General features: G+C 44.1%; 1 protein-coding gene across 1 annotated transcript; it reads right to left on the minus strand.

The window, feature by feature from the left end:
- Positions 1-13,986: 13,986 nt before the first annotated feature.
- On the minus strand, positions 13,987-21,510 carry PGLS (6-phosphogluconolactonase). Its single transcript, XM_081937278.1, has 5 exons — positions 21,080-21,510; positions 18,791-18,898; positions 17,433-17,534; positions 15,349-15,489; positions 13,987-14,534 (listed from the first exon to the last, which is right to left on the minus strand). The coding sequence occupies exons 1-5, from the start codon at positions 21,380-21,382 to the stop codon at positions 14,397-14,399; spliced, it is 792 nt and encodes a 263-aa protein (XP_081793404.1). The 5' UTR covers positions 21,383-21,510; the 3' UTR covers positions 13,987-14,396.
- Between the last annotated feature and the right edge of the window lie 105 nt (positions 21,511-21,615).

Consider the following 21,615-nt stretch of genomic DNA (forward strand, 5'->3'; position numbering starts at 1 on the left):
ATTGCTGCTAGTCTCCGACCATTTTAGTTGCAAGTGAGTTTAGATGCATTGCTCTCCTGTTAGAACATAGAAAAGAAAAGAAATCCAGAGGAATCCATAAATCTTTTCTTTAGTTTAGCTTGCAAAAGATCAGAGGTGGTATTCAGCCAGTTCTGACAGGTTCTGGAGAATCGATAGTGCAAATTTTGAGTAGTTCGGAGAACTGGCAAATAGGATGGCCCCGCCCCTGTAGCCTCCCAGTTGATCTTTTGTTGCCTTGAACAGGAGAACAGAGCTGGAAAGCAGGTTAGTAGGGTGGGGAGGGAATGGGGATTTTGCAGTAATCTTCCCCCAGGAGTGGGGAGGGAATGGGAATTTTGCAGTATCCTTCCCCTGCCATGCCCACAGAGCCACTCCCACAGAACCGCTAGTAAAAAAAAATTGAATCCCACTACGGCAATAGATGTGTAAGGGCAGCATCTTCTATGATGCTGTGCAAAATGGGAATTAGGAATGGAGGCAACATAGTTTATGCAGGGAAACAATAATATTTTTGACACCTTGTACACGGTGACGTGCGGTGAGGTTTATGGCTGGTGAGGCTGGTGACGTCATCAGGAAGGCAGGGAATGGGACCACGTGTGCTGGAGGCTGAGGCTGCCTCAGCCTCCAGCACACGTGATCCCATTCCCCGCCTTCCTGAGCGCGCTCCGCCGGCTCACGCTCCGCGATCCCCAACAGCATCTGCTTTTCAGTGTTTTTCTGTGCGTCTGGTGTTTAGGACATCCGGCTATCTACCTAAACGCCATACGCACAGAAAAGCACTGAAAAGCACTTTGCCTCCAAGCCACTTCGTCTTGATGATGTTGCCAACGTCGCTGCTGGGCGCGGCTGGACAGAGGTAACCAGAGTGGCGCCGAGGGGTCCAGGCGGACAAAAGAGCGAGTGAGCGAGCGATGGAGGATCAGGCAGCCTGATCCTCGGTCGCTCGTCTGCCGGACTGCCTTTGCGCCAATCTGGCTACCCCGTCCGTCCGCGCATGGCAGCTGTGGCGACGTCATCAAGCCCCTGCCACTTCTGGACGTCGATTGCAGTCGCGAGGAGCGCACAAAGTACAGCGGAGGCAGGAAGGTTATTGGCTCTTCTGAGAACCCTCCTGCCTCCGCCGGTTGCCCAGCTGGCACCACCCCACGCGCGCTCCTCCTCCTCTTCCTCTTATATATATGAAACTCATGGATATTATTATTTTATATATTATTATTTCATGATGAGAGGTGAGGCTCTGCCTCCCCTGCCTCTCCTGACCACACGTCCCTGCTTGTACAAGCCCTTCGGTAATTTTCTTGACAAGTCCATAATCCTGGCAAAGGTGGAAGGAAAGTGAAGAAGAGCTGACCAGCAAAAACAACAGGCTCAGTTACAAGCAGGATCCATGTGCACCATTGGAAGACCTCGAGGATCTGATTGGAAACAGATCATCTGTAGCAAATCTATTTATCTGTTCAGTAAGAACAGATAGATTTGCAATCTATCTATCTGTTTAGATAATAGCAATTTAATGGCATATAATCAAATGGCATTTTAGTACAGACCTCTTAAGGAGAAATTATGTTTGAAATTATGGGAAGCAGAAGAAGAGATATACTGTATAAATGGAATTGAATTAATTAGGTATGATTTGAAAAGAAGGATGGATAAAGATAAACAGGAATCTATCATCCAAAGGGTTTAGCAAGTATGAAGTCTACTAATGGAAAATATTAAACTAAATAAACGTCAACAGTGGATACTGGTGCCAAGTCAATACAATCTGTACAACGAGATGAAGTAGGATTGCACAACAGGGTCATCTGGTGGCCAATGGTGGAAATAAACAATCAGAAACTTTTAGAGGGACAACCTGTATTTAATATGTTTTAATGAAAACTGTTTTTTGAAGAAAATGGCCCAGCTGTTACTAAAAAAGTGGAAAGTGGGGGGGGGACATTTTTTTTTCTGATAGTAATTAGATGGTTTTATCTAACAAAAATATCAGGAGTTTGGTAACACATTTTTTGAAAGGCAACAGCTTAGTTCATCAAATTCATAGGTAACTAGAATGATGTAGGGGATAAATTGGGGTGGCATGGGGACAAAAGGGGGAGAAGAGGAAGTTAAGTTGATTATGTGGATGTAGGTTACATGCAAGATTTGCTATAAATCATATCAGTTAACAGTTGTAACATGTTAAAAACAATCTGAGATTGCGTGAAAGTTTTTTGTGTATTAGTGGTCAACAATTCCTTGATTAATGATGCTGGTAAGCCCCAATTTTCCATAACAGCCATTTTGAGGTCTGCTGTGACGTGTCCTAGGAAGCTGAAATGCTCTGATACTATTTTGTCCTTGTTTTGACTCTTGATATCAAACTTGTCGATGAATCCTTTTGTGCAAATGGTGTCCTGTTTGTCCTACACAGAATCCAGAGAGGCTTGCTGGGAGATGATAGCAGATAGCATCTTAGAGATACAGCAGATGTGAGGTCACTTACAATCTTCTGTGTGTACTTGCTAGGGTCAGTGATCGTGCTGTTGGTATGGATGCAGTGGCGGTATTCTGCCGTTTCTTACCGGTTCGGGCCAATCAGTAGCGGAGGCTGTTGGAGGCTCCACCCACCCGCCCTGACATAATGTGCAACCTTCTGCACATGCGCAGAAGGTGGCATATGTGCATGTTCTCACATTTGTGAACCGGTAGCGAAAGTAAGTGAATCCCACCACTGTATTGGATGAGGGACAAAGAAGAAAACTGGGTTTGTTACAGGATATTCTGAGGATGTCGTTTTAGATTGTACTTCAGCAATCACTCTTTATTTTGTAACATAAAACAGTAACAATTAAAAAGAACTAAGAAGTAATCATATTTTTTAAAAAAGTAATATACTATCCCACGAACATTTACAGTGTAACATTATGGACCTCTATAACATGAAAATCTAATTTAAAAGAACAAGATGCGCACACACATACACATACACACATGAGACAAAGTGTGTCTCTTGAGGGGTTTTTTTTTTTTTTTTGTCTTATTTTCCTTTCTGGTCTTTTGGTAATTCTAGAATAGCCAATTTTTTAAAATGAGGTTTTTCCCCTTAGAAAAATCCCAATTGTGTAAAATAATGACCATGATTCAGTAGGAAAAAGCATTCTCATTTGTCTCATACCTTTCACTGAATCTGCTCACAAGGAAAATAGATTCTGTTGCTGAGCCTGAAGTCAACATATCCCTTATTACCAAGAAAGGAGGAAGAATGGGCGTTCTTAAAAGCCAGGGTTAAAGTATAGTGAAAACATATTGGCCGCACTCTCAAGCACTGTAATGGGATTCACATATCATTCAAAGCCAATTTTCATTTAAATTCTGATCAGCTGTAGAGGCTTGTTTGGACCAAATATGAAACTCTCAGAGTCATGCATGACATTAATCCAAACATAAAACCACATTATGGTTTAACACATGGTGTGAGCTAGATGAACGGCATCATGTATTCTTCATTTCACTTTTCACTTAATAGATTTTTAAGCATTGGCAGCTGCACACTTCTCCCTAATGTGCTTAGCCCACAGAAATAAGGATGAACAATGGTTTTTAAGCTCTTTTTTCTTCCTGCCGCATCACAGTTTTGATTTGTCTGTTACATTTGTATGTAGTCCTTGACTTACAACAGTTTCTTTGGTGACAGTTGAAAGTTACAACGGCATTGAAAAAAGTGACTTATGACCGTTTTTCACAGTTACAACCTTTGCGGCATTCCCATAGTCATGTGATCGAAATTCAGACACTTGGCAACTGGTTCATATTTATGACCTTTGCTGTGTCCCAGGGTTATGCGATCAGATGTGGTATTCAACTGGTTCGGACCAATTTGGGCAAACCGGTAGTGGAAATTTTGATTAGTTCGGAGAATCGGCAAATACCACCTCTAGTTAGCCCCACCCTGTCGTTCCCCGTCCTATATTCCCTTGTTTTTTTTAACTCAGCTGATTTGCACGGCAGAGCGGATTGCCACGCCTCAGCTGAGCCAAAAAACAGCTCAGTTCACCAGCACTGATGCTGAGGGCAGTCTTTGAGTGCTGCGCGCATACGCAAAGCGCTCTCTCATAGAACCGGTAGGAAAAGATTTGGAATCCCACCACTGCATGCAATTAGCTTTTGGGACCTTTTGATAAGCAAAGTCCATAGGGAAGCCCGATTCACTTAATTGGGTTACTAACTTATGAACCGCAGTGATCCACTTAACAACTGAGGTAAGAAAGGTCGTAAAATGGGGTAAAACCTATTAACATCTCACTTAACAACAGAAATTTGGGCTCAATTGGGATCGTAAATCAAGGACAACCTGTACTTTAAACATTATATATCTGAGATGTTAAAATGTGGGTGCCCACTAGGTAGAAGCAATGAATTATTTTCTGTATCTCTTTGCAGCTACACAATGGTCCACTGGATTTTCATAGTCCAGATGTGGTAGCCCTGAAGAGACTTGGCTTCTGTAAGCTTCATCTTCCATTCTGCTGTTGGTCCTTTGTGGAGTTACAAAAGAAGTTTAGGAGATGCAATGCATTTCCCATGCAAATTTACCACGAGAAATATCATTTTAAACATAAATCCTTGAAAATACATCAGTGTCAACAATTGGCTACTGTATTGTAAATATTTACTTGAGGCCATATATTAAGATCAAAGGTGTTTTCATTTCCGAGTAGTATTTTCTACACTCTCCTGTCCAAGCACTAACCAAGTGCACCCCTTCCTGCGGAGAAATGCTAGATGTTGCTATATATAATTACCAGTGACGTGCGGTCAGTAGAGGCAAGGGAGGCAGGGCCTCACCACTCTTCATGGAATAATAGTATATAATATTATATACTATATATATAATATTATATACATCCGTCCGGCCGCGCCTGGGAGGTGCGGAGGCAGAAATGTTGTCGGCGCCTCCGGATGACGAACCAGTCGCTTGCTTTCGTCATCGGGAGGCCGACAACATTTCTGCCTCCGCGTCTCCCGGGCGCGGATGGACAAAGGTAGCCAGAATGGCGCCGAAGCAGTCCGGCGAGCAAGCAAGCGAGGCAGCGAGCGAGGCAGCGAGATCTTCGGTCACTCGTCCACCAGACTGCTTCCGCATCTCCCGGGCGCGGATGGACGAAGGTAGCCAGAATGGCGCCGAAGCAGTCCGGCGAGCGAGCGAGGCAGCGAGATCTTCGGTCACTCGTCCACCGGACTGCTTCCGCATCTCCCGGGTGCGGATGGACAAAGGTAGCCAGAATGGCGCCGAAGCAGTCCGGCGAGCGAGCGAGCGAGGCAGCGAGATCTTCGGTCACTCGTCCACCGGACTGCTTCCGCATCTCCCGGGCATGGATGGATGAAGGTAGCCAGAATGGCGCCGAAGCAGTCCGGCGAGCGAGCGAGCGAGGCAGTGAGATCTTCGGTCACTCGTCCACCGGACTGCCTCGGCGCCATTCTGGCTACCTTTGTCCATCCGCGCCCGGGAGATGCGGAAGCAGTCCGGTGGACAAGTGACCGAAGATCTCGCTGCCTCGCTCGCTGCCTTGCTCGCTCGCTCGCCGGACTGCTTCAGCGCCATTCTGGCTACCTTCGTCCATCCGCGCCCGGGAGACGCAGAGGCAGAAATGTTATCGGCCTCCCGATGACGAAAGCAAGCGACTGGTTCGTCATCTGGAGGCGCCGACAGCATTTCTGCCTCCGCGTCTCCCGGGCGCGGATGGACGAAGGTAGCCAGAATGGCGCCGAAGCAGTCCGGCGAGCGAGCGAGCGAGGCGGCGAGCGAGGCAGCGAGCGAGGCAGCGAGCGAGGCAGCGAGCGAGGCAGCGAGCGAGGCAGCGAGCGAGGCAGCGAGCGAGGCAGCGAGATCTTCGGTCACTCGTCCACCGGACTGCTTCCGCATCTCCCGGGCGCGGATGGACGAAGGTAGCCAGAATGGCGCCAAAGCAGTCCGGCGAGCGAGCGAGCGACGCAGCCTGATCTTCGGTCGCTTCCAGAGCCGGAGCGGGATGGAGCAGCCACCGCCTTGGAAGTGAGTCGCGCGGACGGAGCTTTGGGGCTGAGGAGAGAGGCAGGGACGGAGGGAGTGGGGGGAGAGGAGCCGCCCCCCTCACCCCCCAGGCAATGGGGAAAGCTTTCCCGAAATGGGGGGGGTGTCGCGGGAAATAAAAAGGGCGCGCGCTGGGGGGGGACGAAGGAGGCTTTGGCGTGCCTTAGAGGCGGGCGGGCAAGCAACGAAAGGAGCAGCGAGGGCGGGCGGTGGCTGCAGGCGGCAAGGCTTGAGCGGGGTGAAAGGGACTGGTGCCGGTGGAGGAAGTAATGCTACACCGCGGTCCCCTTAATGTTCACTCAGGAAGGCGGAGAACGAGACCACGTGGTCTGCACACGTGGTCCGCACACGTGGTCCCATTCCCCGCCTTCCTGATGACGTCACCAGCCTCCCCAGCCATAACCCTCACCGCACGTCACTGATAATTACAGTATTGCATTATTTATCTGTTAGCTTAATATATTGTGCAGTTCCATCAGACTATGTAGCCTCTCTGACTAATGGGGTTTATAAACTGAAATATGCTCGGTAAGTTTGTTATGTCTGGACTTGTTACATGCACCTTACGCGACTTATTTCAGTTTGCTATGAAAACCCAGAAAGTTGGATTAACTCAGTAAACCATGTTTGCAGTTCTGCTTATAGTTTGTAATGCCTAGATTTAAATAAATATCTCTGTTAATCCATTGGTTCACAATCACTTTCCTGACAGTGGAAAGCTGGGATTCTCCAGATTAGGGGGTTATAAAACTTTTTCAGGCTGTAGAACCTGTACTGTAATTTAAAAAATAAAATAAAATCTTGGAACACCTGATCAAGAGGCAAAATGCTAGTAATACAAAATGGACATTTGAATTTTATTTATTTATTGTTTATTTATTTTGCTCTTTGTCTCTTTCTAATGGAATGCTATCAAGTTGTTATAGAATCTTAGGGTGTTGCAGAATGTTGTCTAAAAACCCTGTTCTACATGCTAGACTAAATATCCAGCATCCTTGGCCATTTGATCAGCTGCTTCAAGCGGAAACTGGAGTCCATTATTATCTAAAGGATCACAGATATCTGACCATTGAGGAAGTGGGTAAGTCATAATATAGGGTGGCACTGGACAAAATTGTACTTGGGCTCTTCTCTTCTGCTTTTTGACAGGTAAAAACATTTCCTATATTGCTTTCTATTCCAATTATCTTGTAGGTCTTCCTAAACATACACCAATTTGATGAGATTGCTGAGAGTAGTAGTTCAACAAAACTAGATATATAGTGCATTCAGAAAGTATTGAGACCCTTTCATATTTGTCAATTTTTTTATGCTGCAGCCTGATTATGGCTGGTGAGGCACTGACACAGTGGTGGGCTTCAAAAATTTTTAGACTTGTGGACTTCAACTCCCAGAATTCCACAGCCAGGCATGCTCAGTTCCGATTTAAAGCGACAGCATTTGTTTTTCTCCTTTGGGAAAGAAGTTTCCTTTTTTCTTTTTCTTCTCCCTTCCCTTCCTTCCTCCCTCTCTCAAACACACACACACACACACACAAGTTGGATTGGACTATCTCTCTTACCCCCTTCCCTCTCTCTCACTCACTCTCAAAGACACCCGCGTGCACACACACACACACACACACAAACACACAGTTGGATTGGAGGGAAGAGCACCAGCGAGGAGACCACAGGAGGAGGCAGAAAGCCAGTCAAAGAGCCATACTGGAGCACACACACTTTCCCCCAGCCCCGGAAGGATCCAGCCAAATTTCACTGATTACAGGTTTGAAAAGGCAACGTGGCTCTGCCTGCAATCAATTTGGGGAGGGAGAGCACAAGCGAGCCAGAGTCCTTCCCTCCAGCCTTTGCCCAAAGCCCTGCACCAGGAGGATGTTTGAATTCCTCCCCCTCCCTCCGATCCACACATACCTTTTCCAGCTGTTTCAGAGAGGATTTCAACTCTGCTCTTGCCTTGGGTCCTCTGAAGAGAACTGCGTGCCTCACCTACATCAGGAATTTTTAGGCTTTTAACCCTTGCTTAACTCTGCTCGAGTGATCATAAAACTCCTAAAGTGAGACTAGATGAGGCATGCAGTTCTCTTGCCTCATAGTAGAGGGCGTTTTTTTAGAGGCTTTTTTAAACAGTTAAGCAGAGTCATCCACGGTGAGGCAGCAACTAGCTCAGCCTGACCTCAGCTCTCGCCTTTTTCCTTTTACATTTTTTTTTCTTTTCATGATGACAGTGGTGAGGCTGTGCCTCCCCTGCCTCACCTAACTGCACGTCACTGATTGGCATAATACTCAGACCCTTCACTCAATACTTTGTTGAAGCACCTTTGGCAGCAATTACAGCATGAGTCTTTTTGGGTATGATATGACAAGCTTTGCATACCTGGATTGGAGGATTTTCTGCCATTCTTCCTTGCAAATCCTCTCAAGCCTCAATCAGGTGGCGACCACCGGTGGACAGCAATTTTCAGGTCTCTCCAGAGATGTTCAATAGGGTTCAAGTCAGGGCACTGGCTAGGCCACTCTAAGAGATACAAAGAATTGTCCCTAAGCCACTCCTGTATTGTTTTGGTTGTGTGCTTAGGATCGTTGTCCTGTTGGAAAGTGAACCTTCGGCTCAGTCTGAGGTCCTCAGTGCTATGGAACAGGTTTTCATTGAGGATATCTCTGTACTTTGCCCCATGCAGCTTTCCCTCAACCCTGACCAGTTTCCCAGTTCCTGCTATCCCCCACAGCAAGATGCTGCCACTACGCTGCTTCACTGTTGGGATGATATTGGACAGGTGATGAGTAGTATCTGTTTTCCTCCAGACATAGCGTTTAGAATTGAGGCCAAACAGTTCAATTCTTGGCTTCATCAGACCAGGGAATCTTGTTCCTCACAGTCTGAGAGTCGTTCAGGTGTTTTTTTGCAAACTCAAAGCAGGCTTTCATGTGTTTTGCACTGAGAAAACTTCCGTCTAGCCCCGTGATGGGGAACCTATGGCACGCATGCCACAGGTGGCACGTGGAGTCATTTGTTAGGGCACACAAGGCATTGCCCTGTCAGCATCAGAGCACATGTGTGCATTGGCCAGCTGACTTCAGCCTTCTTTTGGGGCCTTTTTTCACCCTCCGGGGGCTTCCCTAAAGCCTCTGGAGGGCGAAAAACCACCCAATGTGCAAACTGGAAGTTCGGGAAGTTACTTCCGGGTTGCCCGTAGGGCCATTTTTCACCTTCCGGGGGCTTCAGGAAAGCCTCCTAAAGGCTCCGGAGGGTGAAAAATGGCCCTACGGGAAACCCAGAAATGGCCATACGGGCAACCGGAAGCCACCTGAAGGCTCCGGAGTTATGGGTGTGGGCACACTCATGCATGACCCCCTTGTGCTTCCCCCACTTTTGGCCTGCGATCCGAAAAAGGTTAGCCATCACTGGTCTAGCCACTGTGCCATAAAACCTAGATTGGTGGATGGCTGCAGTGGTTGTCCTTCTAGAACTCTCTCCCATCTCTACACAAGATCGTTGGAGCTCAGTCAGAATGACCATCGGGTTCTTTTGTCACCTCTCTTACTAATGCCCTTCTCCACCATTTGCTCAGTTTGATCGGGCGACCAGCTCTTGGAAGAGTCCTGGTTGTGCCAGTCTTCTTCCATTTGAGAATTATGGAGGCCACTGTGGTCTTAGGAACCTTCAAGTGCAGCAGAAAGTTTATTATAGCCTTTCCCAGATCTGTGGCTTGCAGTAATCCTGTCTCTGAGCTCTGGAAGCAGTTCCTTGGACCTCATGGCTTTTGCTCTGCTACAGTATGCATTGCCAGCTGTGAGGCCTTCTATAGAGAAGTGTGTGCCTTTCCAAATGACATGATCACACAATCAATTTAACTTACCACAGGTCAACTCCAATCAAGATGTAGAAACATGTCAGCAATGATCAAGAGAGATGGGAGGTGTCTGAGCTAACTTTCAAATGTTGTTGCAAAGGGTCTGAATACTTGCGCCAATGTGATATTTCAGGTTTTTCTTTTTAACAAATGTACAGACATTTCTCAAATTCTGTTTTCACTTTGTCATTATGGGGTACTAAGTGTAGCTTAATGAGAAAACAAAACGAATTTCAACAACTGTAGAATCAGGCTGCAGCATAATAAAATTGACAAAAGTGAAGAGAGTTTGAATACTTTCTGAATGCACTGTATATATATATTCCTTTATACATGTGGAGTATGGAATATTTGCTGTATATACGAAAGTAAATACAGCTGTTTTAAATCTGAAACTCGTAAACTATTCTCGACCATAGAAAAGATCGTATAAACCAAAGAAAAAAGACCAATTATAAAGAAATCTCCATTCTTCTTCATCGGCCAAACTTTTGTTTGGCAAGCTTGTTTAGGAATTTAATGAGCTTTTAAGTACCAGAGTGGGAAATGTCTCCTGAAAACTGAACTGAAAGCACCAGCCAATTTGAGTAAACAGCAACAAAAATCTAAGGCAAGCTAGGATTAACAATTTGGAAAGACTGAACTTGATGTGGTTTCTCCCAGGAAAATATATACCGGTAGGCTTCCTGCCTCAGAGTAGCAAGCAAAAGCTTCAACGAAGCCTGAAGAACACAGAATATAAATTGGGTACTCCTTTATGTGCCTAGTACAACTTTTTTTTCTGACTCTTTTCCCTTAACATGCAACATTTCCTATTACTTTCATGATAAAACTTCCTCTTTTACAGAGGAAAAACTAGAAGAGACACAATAAGCACAGAGCAAAACTAATAAAAATTCTTAGCAGAATTACTTGCTTGCAAAGGAAGGTGTTGCATCTCTGCATGTTAATAGTCTCATCATGATTCTAGCATCTCAAATAGCACACCCAGATAAAAGTTGTTTGCTTATTTAATTTACTAAAAGCATTTGAATCTCATTTTTCATCCAAAAACCCTCTTGGACAAATTGGTCAGTTAGTTAGACAGTCAAAACAAACCTTTGACCATCTCTTCATTTCCAAAAGACATTTGAAATAATGGAAGTTCGGATTTGATTGTGCATAAATTTCTTGTTTTCTGCAGCAACTTTTCCTTTTTTGGGGGGGGGGGGGGAATTGGCTCTTGGCCAGAATTACAGATAGTCCTCAACTTACAACTATTCATTTAGTGACTGTTCAAAGTTACAGAGGCACTGAAAAAGTGACGTATGACCATTTCCCACACTTAAGATAGTTGCAGCATTCCTCCTTATCCTGGGACCAAAATTCAGGTGCTTGGCAACTGGTTCACATTTATGACGGCTGCAGTATCCCGGGGTTCTGTGATCCCCTTTTGCGACCTTCTGACAAGCAAAGTCAATGGGGAAAGCAGATACACTTAATAACTGTCTTACTAACTTAACAACTGCAACGATTCACTTAACAAGGTTAAGTGTAGGAATAAAGGTCATAAAATGGGGCAAAACTCACTTGACAACTAACTTGCTTAGCAACAAAAACTTTGGGCTCAATTGTGGTCATAAGTCAAGGACTACCTATATATTACTCTTTATATTAAAGATAGGAAACTAGTTCTGCTGAGGTTGTCGAACCGTAAATCCCAGCAGTCTTTTCTAGCATAACCACTGGTGAGAAATACAATAACTGGGAATTTATCCAGTAACATTTGCAGGGCCTCAACTTTTCACCCCTGTGAAAAATTCCATCACTTTCATATTCCATCCTTATAGAGCTTATGCCCTCATCGTCCTTTCTCCTCACAACATATGAGGCAGATTTGACTGAGGGATAGAACTACTATAGTTTTACAGTTGATTGTGGTTTTGAACCTAGGTTTCCAGTTGTAATACGACTAAATTGCCACAGAATTCTATTTTTAATGCTCAGCTGAGGTATACCTGCCCTATGGTATTCCCCATTACTGTGTCTTATAAACAAGCAACTACCGTATTTTTAGAGTATAAGATGCACCTTTCCCCCCCCCCCCCAAAGGGTGAAAATCTGGGTACGTCTTATACACTGAATACAGCATTTTTGGCCTCCCAAAACCCTGCCCCCTTCACAAAAATGGGCGTGCATAGCCTTTAGGAGGCCTGCAAAGTGCTCCTGAGGACGGGTGAGGGCAAAAACGAGCGAAAAATGGGCCAGTTTTTGCTCATTTTTGCCCCCCCAACCCCCAAGAGCACTCTACAAGCCTCTCAAAGTCTCTGCATGCCCCCTTTTTCACAAAGGCTTGGGAGGGTTTGGGAGGTCTGCAGAGTGCAAAAACTTTTTTTTAAAAATTTACCTCTTCAAAATCTTGGTGCATCTTATACTCCGAAAAATAGGTATTTGAATTTTAAGTTCTAAATAGAACTTAGGTTCTAGTCTGGGAAAGATTGACCATGTATTTCTGTGGCCCTCCAAGGTTTCTAGCACATGCAAGTTTTCAAAAACATTTTCACCGGCAACGAATAGTTGGACTGTGCTTTTTGTCTAAAAGCCTTGCATGTATAAAGAGCCACTGAACTGGATGGTACTTATTAATTTTCCATTACTCAACTGCTAATGAAATATATATTCAGCCTCACAGACCCATTAAAATAATATTCCCAGAGACTGCCCACCGTTTTAATTCATTCTTCCTAGTCTAGCCTAATTAATTCCTTTTGTTAGGAGTCCTTGAAAGCTGCTAAGCAGCTAATGAAAAACACTGATTTCCATGCTCTCTAAAGCCAGCCATTTCCATGCTTCTCAAGAACATTTCAGGAAGCACTACAACTTGGACTTACAATGAACCAAATCTAGGACAGCTTTTAGTAGACCACTATGCAATTACCTTCCAGAAATGCTGGATCTGAAATTTCCTAGTTGAGTCACGGAATTGTGGTATTTGATCTAATAAATTTAATGCTGCTGGTGTGAATCTTAGGGGTCTTTCTTCATTCCCTTTTATCGACTGCCTGCCCATGATTTTTAAACAAAATTATCCTGCCTGTATTATGTTTATAAACTCAAGGTAATGAACATACCAAATACTCCTTTCTCCTCCAATTTCCCCCCACAAAACAACCCTGTGAGGTGAGTTGGGCTGAAAATCTGACTAGCTGTCAGGATTCCGACAAATGCCCTAATTAACTCATGAGCCAAAGTCACCTAGGCAGCTTTCATGCCTAAGGCAGGACTAGAATTCACAGTCCCCTGGTTTCTAGCTTTGTGCCTTAACTGCTGGAAAAAACTGGCTTTCAACATTTTCTGGGATCTTTCTGTGATAGGGACAGCCTCTTAAATATTGGGCCAGCATATAGGGGCTTTAAACATCTATTCTACACAGTCACCAGCAAAAGAGGTAGAAAATCTTATTGTTAACTATTATCCAGATTTTTGAAGTCCAGATAGGATAGCTAGCTAGATGGATATATCCATAAAGTAATCAGGACCTGAACTTAGTTTGAGGGAATTTTGATCTTTGCTTTAAACAGAACTTGGCTGAAGCACAACAGATATAAAGAAGACATAGGAAGTTTATGGAAGAATTAGATGGACTGATAGTATTCAGTGGAAACGACAAGCAAGTTTGCAGGTATGCCGAAGTTATGAGACACAAGATAGTATGACACAGGATAGTTTCTTCCATATTTCAGCTTTTTTTAAAGTCAAAATTTGGAATGGAATATAACTGAAAATACACAAGCAACCCAGAGAAGCATCTGACAGGATTTCTGGAATGTAGAAGCATCCTCCAGATAGGTTAAAGTACAATTGTCATGATTCCTAATCATCATTCAGATTCAGAAATGGAAGCTGTGGTCTAATCCCTAAGGAGTGCATAGGTGAGGCAATATGCTAATATGCAGAGTATTAAGTATCTACAGATTCAACACAAAAAATCTGGCCGTGGCAGATACATCAAAAAAATAAAATAGGTCTCATCAACTCCCGTTACTTAATAATTAAAGAAAAATCACACAGAGAAGAGGAACACGTTGTGCCAGCACTGAGTGACTTTAATTTACACCTTTAATTGTGCATCCATTTTACACCACATTAAACCATTCACATGATAAAGACTGTAACCAACTCTCTTGATACCTAGTAGCTGGACCCAAGCATTTCCCATTTCACACTTTGCCCTAGTTAAGCAATAATCATATTTGTTACACCGTGCTCCACAAACTTACACTTCTTAAAATGTAAAAAAAAAAAAAAATCAGGGGAGGGTGGAAGTAAAGGAAAAAAGAAAAAGAAAAGACAGTGTTAGTTTAGTGCTGCTCCTGAGCGCTACGACCAGACGTGGAGACCGTGACCTGGAATGTTAGAGGGTGGGGCTCTACCCACACCCCGTACTTGGTGGACCTCTCCCAACCCGGAAGGCTGCAAGACATGAAGCTCCTACAAGATGGAATGCTTCTCAAAGGGAATGGTCAACTCCTTTGCAGCTGGCTCATCCAGGAACCAGTAAAGCTTCCCAGTATGTGGCTGGACGAGGGCAGCCGGCAGTGGGTTTTCCTCGTTGCCTTCCAAAATACGCTGTGGCAAGAAAGAAAAAGGTCAGGCACCCATGCTTTCAAAGTCTACACTTTGCATATGGTATTCAAAATGCTAACGGAGGGGACATATTTTAAGTTGTGAGCTGCCCAGGATCCCTTTGGGATCAGGCAATGTGTAAGGAAATGCATACATACATAACGGTTCCCCCGCCCCCTTTCTTTGCTCACAGGGAACAGTCACAGGTGAACTATTGCCAAGGGAAGAACCTTGCTCTTTCTTAGAAAATTCCACAAAAGAAAGGAAGAGATGCGCAGCCATCATGGAAAAGGGAATGTGTGCACTGGACAAAGCCACAGTTCAATGCGAAGCCAACCAATATATTAGATTCCTCAATAGATAGATTCCTCAGTTTATTAGCTCAGCATAACTAATTACCCTCCAGCTCAGCAAGCCAAGGAGGAATGAACAACAAAACCTTTGCAAGAAACTTTTCAGAACAAAATTGAAAAACAGGAGTGGCAATCGATGGCCACTAGCTATATTTACACCTTCCCTACAGCGACGCCTAGAAGTTTTGTACCATCAACATTTTGGAGACGTAATGTGGGAATTTGATGGCATGCCATTGTTGTTGTTTAAGGAGAGGGGATGCCTGAGAAAATAAAGGAAAGACGGACCATGATTTCAAGGGGGGTTTACAAATTTTACTCCCTTATAAAAATAAACACTTCCAAAAGGCTGAATATTTTGCCCCACCCCCTATGATGACATCACTACCATATCGCCTGCAGCACTCAAAAGCTGGGGGGAGGGAGGGGGGGAGGAAAAACACAGTCCTTCCAAAGGAAAGTACCTTTATCACTGCAGCCTTGTTGTCCCCTGTGGCAACGAACACCACACTCCTCGCTGCATTCAGCACAGGTAAAGTCAGTGTGATCCGCTCTGAGGGCGGCTTTGGGGAATCGCTAATGGCAGCCACAATCTTCTCCCGCTCCTGACCCAGGAAAGTAAATATGGAAACAGCATGAGCTAGAGCTAGGTTTACGCCATCTTTATCCATTTGGTGCTCTCCTGATACATTGATACTACAACTCCCAGAATTCCCAGGCCAATGCATGAGGACAGCATTAGGTAATGGCAGCTACGCCTAAAGTACCGAAAGCAAACTGACTAGGAACTTGTCCACTCACATATTTGGACACATACAAAGCACAGTATTTAATTCTCAAAGTGTTACGCAGAACAAATTATCTTGACTCAGATAATTTGTCAAATTATCTTGACAAGGTTGACTCATCCTTCCATCCTTCCGAGGTCCCAGATTGTTGGGGGAAGGGGGCAATATATGCTGACTCTGTAAAGAAGACTGTAAAGCACTGTGGAGCGGTATATAAGTCTAAGTGCTGTTGCTATCCTTCAAGTGTGCACAGCATTCAAAATTAAGCAGTTCTTGGAATGTTTCATTTTCAAATGGTCCTTGACATAGAACATCTCTGGATTCCCTACGTCCATAAATCTTTAAATTGGCAAACTTGGAGACCTCTGCTCTAAGGGGATTCTCCCATAGAACTTAAGCAGAGATTATCAAACACTGAACAAGGTTTAAGGAATTAAAGTTATTGTTTAACCAATTAATGCTTTAACTGTTGGGGGTCAGTCTCAACTCTAGTACTAGTTAACTACACACTAATAATATTGGAAGCCATTTCAATTTTACTGTATTATCATAACATGAAACAAACACACATTTCCCCCCTTCTAAAAATCATATAATCACCTTGAATTTCCCCAATCACCACTTTCTTCAAAGGTACTTACATCGAAGCTCCAATATTTAAATTTTAATCTAATTTATGTACCACTTACAGGACTGAAAACTAAGCAGTCCATCTCTAAATTGGTCAGTTCCAAATATTTCCATCTCAGTAGAGTCTAAAGGGTTGCTCAAATCGGATGAAGAAAGGGACAGAAATTATAGGAAGAGATGATGAAAGACCCAAAGGAGAACATGGAAAGGGAATTTTTTTTATTACTTCCCACAAGAGAAGCCTTTTCCATGTCTATTTCACAAATCTTTATGGCTTCCCCAATGGTTGGATATTCTATTTCTCACTAGATCGATTCACTTGCACCTTTGAACCACCTGTGAAAGAAGTGCAGGGAATCAACTGTGCTTATTTTCACAAGGTTTTACGTTTTGCCATTTATTACTTTCTTGATGGTACCAGCTAGAAATAGGCATCAGCACGCTAGGGTAGGCAACCTTTTGGGTTTGGAGGGCACGATGGCTAGAATTTGAACATTTAAGTTGTAAGAGTTCCTGAAAATGGTCTTCGTGGCAGGAGTTCTTGCCTATTCACAAAAGAGCTACTCTGGTAAATGTGGCTAATGGCAAAACCCCTGTTTAATAGAAAGCAAATTGAGGGAATTGCTCCATTCTACGCTGATCTTTCTTCTCTAGCTGTTCTCTGGTTTTTGTCCCATTGTTCTCTGTTATGAGTTGGGAATTTAACCAAAGATAGTAGAGGCAAAGTTGTCTCACATATCTCTCCCAGACAGATCAACCATGTGGGCAGATACCTTGATACTTCACAGTAGCCACTAGAGATTAGCTCTGGCTCTAGACATCTTTAAAAAGCAAGACTAAAAACTAAGGACAGCTCTTGTTATTGATGTTTATTTGTCCAATTAATTATTTCCTCCTGCTGCTCAAGGAAAATCTATTCCAATAGATTGTTATAACAGTCTTTTTAAAAGGATAATCTGTCACAAGTAAATTATAACAGGCTTTAATCTGATTACTGTGAGCTTCCTCAGAATAGCCAGCAGGATTTTTGCTCCTTCAATCTGCAACAGCCTTTGACTCCATAACAGGATTTTCAACCCAAGCAGCAACAGACAAAAAAAATTCAACCGCAGTTCTTCTCTTTGGCTCACCTGTAGTAGGGGATGATCTGGAAAAAGAGAGCAGGTGTGTCCATCTGGTCCTACTCCTAAAATCAAAAGGTCAAATACAGGCATATCTTCACCCTGGAAAGCCTGTGGAACAGAAACGCACTTGAGGGTTTAAGTATCACATTTACTTATCTATCTATTTGACATTTGTGCTGCTACTTGGTATCTTCTTATTAGTTTTCAAAGAAAAATATACCATGAATATAAACATGGAGATAACTATCTTTCCTTTCAAACACAATCTAGAAAAATAAAAATGACTTTGTATTTAAAAAAGTACTAATGTCAAAGTTCCAAGTAACACCCCCAATGAAAGAAGACTATGAGGCTTGAGTTTCCTCAAAGTTCCATTTTATTAGAGATGTCAAATTGGCACATCTGGGAAAACCCAAATCTGAAAGTTTCCGGGTTTTCCCCACCCAAGTGAAAGTTCAAGTCCCTGTCCAGCACCCCAATGTCCATCACATGATCCAATCAGACACAATCCAAAACTGGACATGCCTCCCAGTCACACCATCACAGCTGCAGGGCAAGGTGTCCTTGACTGAGAAAGGAATGTTATTTAGACTATATATCTCCCATACTCCATATAATCCTGAAGGCCCAATGTAAAAGATGGCTTCCAGGTCTGACAACTAAAATATGAATCATTCAGCATTATTGTGTTAAGCGTTTCCATGATCTAGTTATTATGAATTTTAATCCTTTAGGACAACATGTTTTCCCACAATCTGTCTTCGCATTGTAATTGTCCTGAACATGATCTGAGATTTCAAGCATTTGGAGGAATTATCCCTATTTGCACTTGCTAACTAGTCCCAAGTAGTCTGATTGAAAGAGACATGGCTTACTTTGTTCTACCAGAGCATCGTATGGAAGATGCTGTAGGATTACAGTTGCTGGAACTCAGAGCTAAAGCGCTAAACACAGTATAGTTGAAGTGTTGTAATGACTTCGTTCAACATACTTTCATTTTAATCTATTTTGATTAACTTGCCATTAACTGTTCAGCTGATCCAAGGCCTTTGAAAGGACATCAGACCAAAATTTACAATGAGCAGGCCTTTTTCAAGTCCGGGCTCAAAATTGTGTCCTGAATGTGTATTCAAAGTTAGTGGCTTGTCAACTTTTCGTCAAACATCGGGGAACTTTTATCAGTGCTGAATGGCAAAACAGCAGATCAAACCAAGAGGAGCTAATAGGGAATTCTTGAGAAAAAAAAATCAGTTAGGATTTAATCTCATTTCCAACCACTGTGCTTTGCCTTTAAGTTACTAGTGCTGTGCAAGAAAATCTGTCTGTCTCTGGCAAATAAAAATGCACCAAGTCCCAGCCAATACCTTTTTCAGCTTTTCAGCATAATCTGCCGCTGCCTCTTCTACTGGTAGCGAAGGATTGATAACAACTATTTGGTCATCAGGTATAGCAATTTTAGAAAGGAGGTATGTCTGAAACAAAATACAGATCACTATTACAGAATGACAAAAGTAACTGCGGGACTCTCATAGAAAGGAGGGGCTGCTGTCTCAATTCCACTAGCACAAATGGGGTGGGGGGAATAGAAGGCATCTACTGCATTCTCTTTATACAGCCCCCTCCCCCGCAAGAAAACCCACCCTAGCGGAAAGAAGGACTCTTTTAAAAATAGGAAAAGAATGTGGCAGGGGTTGGAATGGGATGAAATAGATAGGAGAAAAATCTCCACCCATTGCTGAGAGCATTATATGCAATCTCACAGAGTTTGTTTCCTCTGGCAGAATAAAAGCTGGATCAGATCTATGCAATCATCATCTGACATGCACTTCTTCCTATTTCACATCCTATTTTCACTTCCTATTTTCACTATAAATGTAATCTCTGTGAAACCTGGGTTGATACTTTCCTGCTATTTGCTCCTCTTTGTAGGTGCCATCATTCTAACTCATGTAATAAAAAATAAGAAAATAAAGACCCCACAAATGAACCGTCCCCCATTACTGTATCTCCACGCTAGCGTACATTTCCCTTCTGCCAGTGTGATCTTCCATGCACCAATTAAAGATGTAAGATTCCTAACAAGAAAAAACCAACAACGGGTAACTTTGCCATGATCATCTACAGGTAGTCCTTGACTTATAACAGTCCATTTAGTGACTGTTGCAAAGGCACTAAAAAAACCTAACTTATGACCATTTTTCACACTTATGACTGTTACAGCATCCCCATGGTCACATGATCAAAATTCAGATGCTTGGCAATTGCCTCATATTTATGACGGTTGCAATGTCTTGGATCATGTGATCTCTTTTTGTGACCTTCTGAAAAACAAAGTCAATGGGGAAACCAGATTCACTTAACATCCATGTTACTCACTTAACAACCACAGTGTTTCACTTAATAACTGTGGCAAGAAAGATTGTAAAATGGGGCACTATTCACTTAACAAATGTCTCGCTGAACAAAAGAAATTTTGGACTCAATTGTGGCCGTAAGTCGAGGACTACCTGTACTCCTAAACAGAGCTCCAGAAATCATCATTTACACCTGGGAGTATTGGATTTATGGAAGAAAGAGACAAATCTTCAGGAATCTGGGAGTGTCTCCTTCAGCACATTATTTAATCCAACTGTTAGATTACTAAAGAACAGAAATGATTTTCTACGTTTCCCCAAAAGTAGACAGAAGATAAACTAGCATACCATCTGCCCATTGATCAATATGTTTGACAGTCAATTGAATCCCCAATGTGACATTTCCCTTCTGCCAGTGCTATCTTCCATGCACCAATTAAAGATATAAGATTCCTAACAAGGAAAAACCAATAACGGGTAACTTTGCCATGGTCATCTACAGGTAGTCCTTGACTTATAACAGTCCATTTAGTCACTGTAGGCCCACTAGGCTATTTAGAATGGAGCCTGACGTCAGCATCCGTATGCTAAACTACTATAGTTTAAACATATTCCTGCTCTGCAAATTGCATACCTATCAGCAGATACTTAAAAAAGGAAAAGTTGGGGGGGGGGGGGGAGACAAACGGAAGTCAACCCACCCTAAAAAAAAATTAAGCAACCAGCTACAGACACTCTTTTTCCAATACAAGCCAGATTACCTACAGCTCCATGCATGGCTTGAGTTTGCCTATGGACACAAACTCATGTGGCATTAAATCTGTTCCAGCTTTTTACAGTGAAAAGCAGGAAGTCTATTTAAAGATGGTTGCTGGGGAGGGAAGGGGAGGGGGGCGTCTCAGATAGGATGTTGAACAAAGGAGATTTCGGTTCGGTTCGGCAAGGCCTTTGCAGCACGCACACACAAAAGTTATTATTTATGGGTGAAGAAGAAGAAGAAGAAGCAGAAGCAGCACGGACAGGTATCTCCTTGGTTAAATCGCCATCCGCGGGGACTGCAGGTGGAATGGGAAAAAAGGAAGAAAGATGAAAGCAGCCAAGCAGCCCATCCCTGCAGTCTCAGGTTTACCGACCCATCATCACCTGAGGGAGTTCACGCCCAACCTTCCTGCCGGGAAAAAGAGCCGCGGCCAAGGAAACACGCCTCCCAGCCATCCCCACCCTCACCCTGGGGGATCAGCCCCAGCATCCCCCACACACACACCCCAGCCCGCCTTGGGGCCCCTCCTCGACAGACACCTTGTAGGCACCGAAGTTGCTCTCGGGGTCGTTCAGCGGGACCCGCCGCTCGTCCACGAAAGCCAGGAGCCACCGGGCAGGGCAGGCAGCGGCCGCGGGCAGCTCCTGAGCCAAGATCCGCACTAGGCTTCCCCCTGACAGGCCCAGGGAGAAGCGCCCACCCGGCCCGGATTGAGCTTCCCGCTGAGCTACCAGTTGGGCCAGCGCCGAGCCCAGCTCCTGCGGCGAAGGGAAGACCGAGATTTGGGGCGGCGGAGACGCTGCAGCGGCCGGACCGCGCCGTGGCACCGAAGAGCCGGGCATGGCGAGTGAGGTGAGGCGGCGGCTGGAAGGAGGAACGAAAAAACCCGGCAGCGAAGCCGAGAGGGACCCATGGTGAGAAGGCGAGCAAGCCCGGGCGGAAGCGGCCGCGGTCGTCGATGGCACGCGGGCGGAAACGCTCTTCGTAGAAGGGAGGAGTTAAAGGGCGGGCAAAAAAAGAAAAGCGGCGGAAACATATGCAAGAAGCCACCGGAAGCCAGTGAAGCCGGCACTCC

Source organism: Natrix helvetica (genome assembly GCF_964273705.1).
Source record: "Natrix helvetica genome assembly, chromosome: 1".
Taxonomy (NCBI): Eukaryota; Metazoa; Chordata; class Lepidosauria; order Squamata; family Natricidae; genus Natrix; species Natrix helvetica.